At 31.3% G+C, this 10,275-nt stretch overlaps 1 protein-coding gene across 1 annotated transcript in view; it reads right to left on the reverse strand.

The window, feature by feature from the left end:
* LOC117175822 overlaps positions 1–9,667 on the reverse strand; it is a 12,722-nt gene extending 3,055 nt beyond the window's left edge. Inside the window, exon 1 of the mRNA XM_033365584.1 lies at positions 9,531–9,667. Within this exon, the coding sequence (XP_033221475.1) occupies positions 9,531–9,657 (127 nt within the window). The 5' untranslated portion in view covers positions 9,658–9,667. The remainder of the gene's footprint in view (positions 1–9,530) is intronic.
* Positions 9,668–10,275: the final 608 nt, after the last annotated feature.

A 10,275-nucleotide genomic window follows, 5' to 3' on the forward strand; every position in this document is an offset into this window, starting at 1 on the left:
TAATTATTGATTATTATAATTAAACATCCGCTCAAAAGATTTAAAACATCGTATTAAATTAACTTATAACAGCCTCATCTCAACCGTCACTTGACTTAGTCCGTGGCTATGATGAAAAACCGGATTCACCATAAAAAGGTTTTCAGAAAAATTATTATATTATTATTGTTATATTATAATGTTATAATACCAATATTTATACGAAGTATAACTTAAATAATCAAATTTGTTAATTATTACAAAAAATTGTATAGGTTTTGAGTACTTATAGAGCATGGCGAATCACAGAGAGTTCCAGCAATAGTAGGGTTATAACGCTTTGTGTTTCGCCCTGTTCTACAAGTACTCAAAATCGGATTTTCAAGTGTTGGTATAAAAGTGATATGGACGATTTGAGGCAAACTTCAGCGAAAGAAACATAATTTAAGAGGATTCCAAAGAATTTAAAAGAACTTAGGGTAAATTTCCAGTTAATTGCAAAAAATATTTTAAAATCTCTTGAAATGTATCGAACCCTACGAAACCCCCTCACTTCTTCTGCATAAATTCCTTGAAATACATGAACATATTATAGAATTCTATACAATATAATGAAATATCATGATATTTCATGAAATCCTCAAAAATCTGCTCAAATCTCTTAAAATATTTTCAAATAGCCTGTGTACAACCTTGTGGGTCCTATAAAATCGTTCTGTATCTTTATAAACTCTAGCAAATTATTTAAACCACCATGATAATTTTCTTGAACACAATAAAATCATTTAAATCTTTAAAAATTTCTTGAAAGGTTATTAATTCTTGAAAATACCTTGACAGCTTTTAAGATCTCTTCAAATCTATAAATGACTAAAATTAACTAAAAATTCCTTGAAATTTTTCCAAAAAACTCTATATTATTGCAAATGTCTTGACTTTTTTAAAACTCTTGAAAATTATTACGAATTAAAAAAAATCCTAATACCTTTCATATCATTTTTAATACCTTAAATTAATTGAAATATTTTTAGACTACCATGACATAAGTTATTTAATATCCTGTAAAATCTATTGAAACCGCTTGAATTTTTTTTAAAGCGTTTGATAATTTGTTGTAATTTTCAAAATGGTTAAAAATGGATTTTCAAAATTATTCAAAATTATTCAAAATTCTTTCTAATATCTTTGATATTCTACGAAGTTACTGAAATTCTTATGAATAAATTATTTAAAACCTGTTGAAATATCATAAAATCCCGTAATATTACGTGAAATCTGATATTTTCTGAAATCCTGAAAATTGTATTAAAATACCTTAAGGCAAGTTACAAGTTAAAATTATTCTATTTCTCAAAAATTTTCTAGAATCTCTTGGAAAATTGTAACATATTTTTGCTTATATTATCATAATACCCTTTTGCTGATATTCTCATAAAACATTTTCGATCTTATAAAATCGTTTCATATTTTACAAAATTCTAGTCAGTCCTTTTAAACCCCATACAAATTTGTTTAAATCATCTGAAATAATTCGAATCTTTCAATTTGACTTGATAAATATTCAATCTCTTGTAAAAGCCTTGGAAACTCTTTAAATACCCTGAAATATTCCACATTCTTTGATATCAGTTTAAATTATTGAAATCATTGAAATATTTTGAGAATCATTAAAACTATTTCAGATCCTTTGGAACTACTTGAAATTATTGTAATATATTAAAAATACTAATATATCTAATATATCCTGTGAAATCTTTTGAAATTCCTTGATATTTTTTCAAGAACTCGAATAATTATTGCAATTTTTAAAATACCTGCAAATTTTCAAAATCATTTGAAATACCTTAAAATTATTTACATCAATTGAAAATTATTTGAAATTTTTAAAAATATTCTTGAATCTTCAAAATTGTTTGAAATCTTTGGAGACACCTTGATTTTTCTGGAAATCTTTAAAATCCCATAAAATTGCTTAATTCTTGTGAGCCAATTCTTTGAAAGCCATTGAAATATTATAAAATCCAGTAAAACTACATGCAATCGGATATTTTCTGAAATCCTTGAAAATTTTTTAAAATACCTTGAGCGGTTTTAAATTCCCTTAAAATCATTGAAATTCTCCGAAATCTTCTAAAATCCCTTGGACTAATTTAAAATATCCTAACACTTTATAGATCACGCAACTTCGTTCGCTATCCTCAAAAATTCACCTTTATTAGCAGAAATGACATCTTTATTGGTTGAAAATTCAACAGTTTGGTTGAAAAGTCGTAAATTTTGATAGAAAATTTACATTTTGTTTAAATTTCATTTGTCAGTGTTGAAAAAAGAAGTAAAATATTTTCTGGATGAAAATTCAACTTTCCTTTTAAATTAGTTTTTTTATATTAAATATCATCGGTTTAAAGAGAAATTCTACCTTTCTAGGATAAAAATGCAACTGTTTCGTTGAATATTTTACTATTTTCTAAAAAATTTAACTATGTTATAGAAACTTCACTTTTTGTTTAATAGTTATATTTTGCCATTGAAAAATTAACTGAAATCTTTTCTGGCTGCAAGATCCACTTTAAAAAAATCGTTTTTTTTTTAAATTAAAAGTTTATCTACTTTAGTACAAATTTCATCTTTCTTGGATAAAAATGCAATACCATTTGGTATAGAATTCAACCAATTTGATTAAAATTCATCCCTTTTGACTGAAAAAATTATATATATATTTTTTATTATTAAAAATTCAATTTTTTTTGGTAGAAAAATTGAGATTGAGTTTTCAACTATTTTGTTTGAATAGTTTCGTGAAATATTAACTTTTTGCTTAAGTCATATCTTGGTTTGAAAATTAAATTTTGATACACAAAATTCGTCTTTCGGCTTAAAAGTTCAACAATTTAGATGAACTTTTATTTATTTCTTGAGCGAAAAACCTTCATTTCATGAAAATTCATCTTTTTGAATTGAAAATGCTTTTTTTTATAAATTTCATCTTTTTTAATTGAAATATAAACTTTTTTGTTGAGAATTTATCTTTTTAGAGTAAAAATTGAACCAGTATGTTCAAAATATAATTACTTAGCTAAAAAGTCATTTTTTATAGTAAAAAAGAATTCTTTTGTTTAAAATAAATTAATAGATTTAAAAACTTTTGATTTGTATCTGAAATATTGTTTTATTCCGTTTATGAAAGATTCTATGTTAAAAATATTACACAATTAAAATGCTGGTATTTGAATATTAATGATCAAGGAAAATGAAAAATTAGTCAAGGAAAAATCAGGGAATTTTGAAAATGAAGTTCTCGGGAACTCTGCCTGATTCTACTAACAATGACGAGCAAAAAATTCTCAAAACTAAAAATTACGTGCAATTAGAAGGAAAGGGGGGGGGGTAAAGAAATATTTTGTTCCGATATGTTACAGGGGAAGGGCGGGTCTTAGAGAGGGCCTATAATCAGTTACGTCATTTGGGTACGACCACTAATATTAATACATTTACTTGTTCACGTGAATCTATCATTTAATGCACTTGAATTCTAGAAAATTTTACATTTTGACTGTAAAACCCCGAGAAAGCTTGTGCAATTTTGTTGCTCTGTTAGGTTTTTCTCGCTGACTTAAGTTTGATAATCGAATTGATGATATTCCAAACATACAGAATCAATCATCTTATCATTAAAAAAAATGGATTCATCACGTTTTATTTGCTTACTCCTCATTTATATGACTTGAAACATGAAATTTTAGAAAATAATCATGGGTTTTATTTTAGGACAGGGAGTTTGTAGAGTAGAAGTATTGTTTCAAAGAAGAAATATTTCAGAATTATAATATAATTTTTTCCCTTCTTTGTTACGAATGTATCTGTTTTTAGTTGAAAATGATTCAAATAATTGGTTTACAGTTAAACTCTTTCGTTAAAAATGAATTTTGTTTTGTCGAAGATTCATCGTTTTAATTCTAAATTCATTTTCACTTTGTGGAAAATTCGCCTTTTTGGTAGAAAATTCATCTTTCTGGCATAATTTGCATAATTTGAAAATTGATCAATTCTATTTCAAAGTTAAACAATTTGTATGCAAATTGGTATTTTTAAATTGAGAATTCGACCATTTCGTTGAAACATTTTTTTATTCAATTTCTGGTTAAAAATGATCCTTCTTCGATGAAAAATCGTATTTTTGGATAGAAATGGATCTTTTTGGCTAAAAATTAAATTATTCTAGTGAAAAATTCATCATTTAAGTATATAATGATACATAACACATAATTAAAACTAATATATAATGTGGGAAAAACTGGATTGCATCTAAACTCCAAAAAAAGCGGAAAATTGAAATTAATTTTCAATCCATTTTTGAACGTATTTACGTCTGTGATGGTAAACCAGTTTAATGTATCTTAATTTGTTTTTTATTTAGATAAATTACTACGATGTCAGAAATTTCATTGAGATTGATCTGAAATAATTCATTTCTTGAGGAGAATAATATTTTTGATTTTGCGGATACACAAAATGTCATAGTTTACACACAACAAGCTGCCGTAGGTCGTAGGAAGTATATTTTCAGTCAGTTCATAAGCGTTGGTTTTTTGATGCGACGCAAAATGGATTTTCACAAGACTACGGGGAAAAACGGGTTGAGTGACGGCCGCGAGGAGAAACGGTTTAGGCGTCTAACCCGTTCTTGCCTTCAGCGTATTTCAAACCGCTTTACCTCTGACAGTCATTCAAACCATCTTTACGCTTAAGGACATGCTCTTCGTGACCACGTGACCAAACTAGTCCCCGGATAAGAGCATTTTTTTTTGGTGTTCACTGTGTCCACACGGATTGAGATATCGTGTTTAAAATTTGACAGATTAAATAAAAAGCACTAAAGAACGTCTGCATACATCAATATGCTTATAGTTTTAAAGAAATTTTATTTATAAATCGATGAAATAGGATGTTACCATTCGAGTTATAGCACTTTGCAGATAATTTTTAGTTTGATGCATTTCGGATTTTTTTCGCGTGACACCGATTTTCGACTAAATCGTCTAAATCTTACAAAAAATAATGTAAGCAATAAAATTTGCACATTCGTTGCAAATCAACAAATAAGTATCTGCATACACGTAATCTATCATTATTTTTGGAGCATTTTTAGCGATTTCTGGAAGAGAGAAAAAGAAACTTTGAACGTCAATAAAGTCAAGATCGCCTGACTAAGTTCATTCATACCATTTTTGTGTGGAGGATGGTTCATTGTCAACAATAGTTATAAGCTGATTGATTCAACGTCAAAATTAAAACGTCAATAATTATGGAAGTTGGTTGGAAAACTCCCAAGAGTAAATTTGATCACATTTCTGGGTTTCCAATTTGAAATTTATCTTTTATTTTCAGGACCAAAAAAATGAAAATCATTTTACATAAAAATTTCATGGACGAACTTAGTTACATGATCTCGACTTTATCGTCGTTCAAAGTTTCTTTTTTTTCTCCGCTAGAAATCGCTGAAAATGCTCCTAAAATAATGATAGGTTACATGTGTGCACCCGGTAATAAGCGCAGAATAGAGAAAAATTAATATTTTCAGATTTCAGCGCAGAAATAAAAATTATTCTATTATTTTGAATGCGCGATTTTTCCATCTGTCTAAAATGCCACAATAAGAATAAGATACCTCCTAAACTTATTCATTTCTATTTCCATAGTGACCGCTACCTACTGAAAATTCCTATATAGGTTGCTATATAGGAACCCACACCGGATCCAATATAGGATCCTACATAGGAACCTATGTGTTTTACCTATAGGTGCCACCTCTAGGAAATGACATAGGATCCTATCAAGGATCCTATATAGGATCCTGTATATGTTTCTGCACGGGACTATATCCAGATGGGCAGTATTATTTTATAGCACTTACGGCTGCGCAGAAGTTTTTTTGGTCCTCCAGGAGCATCTAGACACATACGTATCATTAGGTACCATGAGTTATCATTAGTTAGGCACCATCAGTTACGCACTATTAGGTACCTTATTAGGGAATGTCCTATACAGGCACCTATATAGGATCCTATGTCCTTTTCTATAGGTGGCACCTATAGGTGAAACATATAGCATACTATGTAGAATCCTATATCGGATCCTGTGTAGGTTCCTATATAGGATTCTATATAGCAACCTATATAGCAATTTTCAGCAAGGCCACACAGTTTTCTATTCTCCCAAAGAGAACGTGTTTTCAATATATTTAATTCCTTCTAAATGCACCGGTAATGCACCTCACAGACATATTTTTTATTCCTCAGAAGCGGTGATATTTTGATTCTATTTTATTCCTTCTAATAAGTATACAAAATATGTCCCAGTGGGCACAAAATTTGGCGATGTCTTTACGACATCGTTACGACATCCTTAAGACATCTTTACGACACCATATGTCCATGTCGTTTCGGTGTCTTTGCGATATCGCAAAGATATCGTCAGATCATACGACTTATTTACGATATCGTAAAGACACCTTAACGACATGGACATAGGATGTCGTTAAGTTTTCGTACAGATGTCGTAACGATGTCTTAAAGACGTAGCCAAACTTTGATGCCCACTGGGGTGTAATAAGTTGTTGTTATTCCTTCATGTGGATCGTAAATTGTGAAGTTTTAATTATCACCAATTCAACTCTGCGATTGCATTAAGATACACCTTGAGAAGATAAAGTGAAAAGAGAATGTCCTTCAATGATGTACTATAGAAGAATCTAATGGTAGGTAGTCGGATCTCGGTGGAAATTCCAAACTGTCACCCCAGAGAGGCTGGAGTGTTTTATTTTTGTGGGGATCGTTGTTTATTATCCCTATCAGGGGATGCTAATACCTTTTGTAGGTTATGTGGAGACTAACTTGGGAGAGCGTATGAGGAATAACATTGGGACACCTATTTCAAGCAGAACTGTAGAGGTTAAGTTTATTTTACGGGTGACATAAATCATTATACACCTATAATATAGTAAACGTTGAAGGCACACTTATCAATAATAGGCATAATCATTTGGTACGATGCAGGCTCACCCATTTTCCTTTATAGGTTCGAATAATTTTATACTTAAGTTCTACCTGAAATAAGGAACTGGTCTGGGAAGTCCTATGTCAATTCTCCATTATAGGGCTTTAGATTATTAAACGCACACTCACGATTCCGCTGTACAAGACAACTCTAGTCCTAGGTACACTGTTCACAAGCACCTAGCTCCAACTTTAACCTTGCTCTATTTCCCTTTTCCCTATAAAGTCGGATTCCAACTTTGAGATCAGATTCTCTTTCCTTTTGAGATTCGAGGGAGAATCTTTCACTTTGGATTTCGTCGCTCCATAATAATAAAAGAATTTCGGATCTTTTCCAAAAGATAAAAATCGAGAGAGGTCATATGGGATTGCCCCACATCGATTTCTGCCTAAAGGATCGAAAAGATCTACTGATTGACCTAAACATTTGTCGGACCCAAGTTTTTCTAGTTTAACGTCTTTTAGCGGTATGCTTGCAGGCGTTAATTAGGAAAACTGAGAAGGAGTCGCGTTTAGTCAGGAATTCTTGATTGGAGGAAGACAGTGGTGTGATACGAAAGGAAGGGAAATGATCGGCTTGCATTATGTCACCTTTCTGCAATTGCCGCAAGACAGAGCTAGAATCGCGTTTCGACGATAAGGAAAGCTCTCTCCTTAACAAAACTAACTATGCGGGGAAAAGTAGCATCAAATTTTATAGGATTTGATCAGGGATTCCTCTGAGTTCTGAAAAAATTCAGAAATATAGTTGACCTATATGAGCTAGGCGATTTTTGAAGCTTCTTGAAACAAAACAGACGACAGTTATCAGCATTCGCAACTTGGCTCGAAGCCCCTAACCTTTCTTTTAATTACAGAAATTTCTTTGTGATTCCGTCGCCGTTCACACTACTTATTCGAACGAACCCACCGTCACAATCCCTAAAACCGAATACCGAATATACATTTCCATACCCACCCAATAAAGCCATAGCCAATATAGAACAGGGAGCGCGCACTATGTAGGATTTATCAACGATTAGCGAAGATTCAAACCCTTTTCTAACAGTTTGCGACTTCAACAAAATAATCCGACGGAAGCTTTAAAAAAAAAAAATGTATAGAAAAAGGCCGATAGTCAATTTATACCCAACAAAGTACGAACCAGCTTCCGCCTTGTCTAAAACGCAGTAAAGCGAATCAGGATAGCCTACTGACAGAGCTAGAATTGGATTTCGAAGATAAAGGAAGCTCCCTCTTTAACAAAACTAACTATCCGGGGAAAAGTAGCACCAAATTTTATAGGATTCGATCAGGAATTTCCCTGAATTCTGAAAAAATTCAGAAATATAGTTCACCTATATGAGCTAGGCGATTTTTGAGGCTTCTTAAAAGTTCGACCTACTGTTATTTATAGGTTAGATGCTTATTTATTTAGTGTTAATAATAATAAGAAGGAGGTGAAGCTCGAAAATACCGATCGTGATAACCAAGTTTCATTTAGATTCCCCTGAGTTTTTTAGAATATAATCGAACATTCTATAAAATTTAATATAATCTCTAACGATTTTCTATCTTGAGTTTTTCTACGTCGTCAAACTTTTCAGAAGATCAATCAATAATAAATGTTTTTCTAGAACGTCCGACGTGTGATCTCGATGCGTTTTCTAGTTGTGGAAAAATCCATGCATCCAATGCTAAAAATTTAAAGTAAATATTTCTAATGTGGCCGCTTATGGAATAACACGTGCGCTCATGTGAGATCTTGTGGAACTAAAATCGCAAGCGGCCGTGCATGCGGGATATTTGAATTTGAAATATTATTTTTAATAATATTCTTAATAATACATTATACCAGTTGTTAATATCATGGCATATCGCAACTGAAGTACACAATAACAAAATGGCATTCTAGGTTATTACTTTTGTTATAAAACTATTGTTAAACAGTTATCTTATCTCTCATCACTCGGTACAAATTTCAAATGTCGTTGTTTTCCTTTCTAATAATTAAAACTAGAATAATAATAATATAATGAGATGAGTAAAAATTGTTATTTATACGGGCTGCACAATAGTATTGTACAGTACATAGAACTGCGCAGTGAACTTCTTCGATGGCAATTAATGCATATTAGAATTGTAAATGTTCAGTACACATTCTATGACTTATATGGCTGCTCAATACAGTTTAGTGGTGCATAAGGCTGCGCAGTGGACTTATATGATAATTTTGGATGTGCAGTAAATTCGTAAATGTTCAGGAAGTTTTCACGACTAATATGAATGTGCAGTATAGTTTGGTGGCATACAAGTCTGCACAATGAACTTCTATAATTCTTATAGATACGCTGTAACATTTTACAGTTCATAGAGCTACACAGTCGATAAGTGGTCCCATATAACAGATGGCGCCACCATGAAGTCAGTTAAAATAGAGTTGAATTGAAAATTAGCGTGAAATTTAAATAAGTACAAGAATTAAACTTTTACCAGTAGAAAAAATAATTTGCTTACGTGTTGTAAAGGTCAGAAGTTTGAGGCTAGTTAACCAGGTTACTCGTCCAAAATATATGTAGGACCTTTCATGTCTGGATGCCTGTCTTGATGTTCTCGACCATGAGCAAACGCTTATGTTCCCCATCTGCCCCTCCTCTTTTTTATATTCTGAAAAAGGGATTTTACTTTAAATATTCTGAAAAATAATGTTTAGATGGAAAAGCAGAAACGTTTAAAAATTCTCAGAAATTATACAAAAAAATGATAGTAATAATAATAAATCGCAGAGAAATGAGTAATTTCCTGAGAGTAAGGCTAAACTATGGCAACGTGATTAGTACACTTTTGAAAACACGCACTTTGTCTGCGGTTTTCATGCAGTGAAAGCACAAGTATCCATGCCTACTTCATGAGAAACTGTTCAAAAAGTTTCTGGTGCTAGACGTGTGTATTATCACCAAGTTAGCTTGTTATATTCCCAAAGTATTTGAATCGAATTCCGGTTAAGAGTACTCTTACTTTATCAACCATCACTCGAAATTTGTTGACATTTACGAGGGATAGGAAATGTTTTGAAGGAGAAGATAAAAATTATATGCTTTAAGATTCAAACTTCCTTACAAAATTATGAATACGAAAAATACGAATAAAATAGTCAGATAGGAAACCTGTCAAATTAGCACATGCACTTTTCAATAAAGTTGTCAAATAGGTTATTAGTTGAGGTTCTGGCAACTTGAGAGGATTAAATTCATGACAGTCG

This window comes from Belonocnema kinseyi, chromosome 1 (genome assembly GCF_010883055.1).
Source record: "Belonocnema kinseyi isolate 2016_QV_RU_SX_M_011 chromosome 1, B_treatae_v1, whole genome shotgun sequence".
In the NCBI taxonomy this organism is placed as follows: domain Eukaryota; kingdom Metazoa; phylum Arthropoda; class Insecta; order Hymenoptera; family Cynipidae; genus Belonocnema; species Belonocnema kinseyi.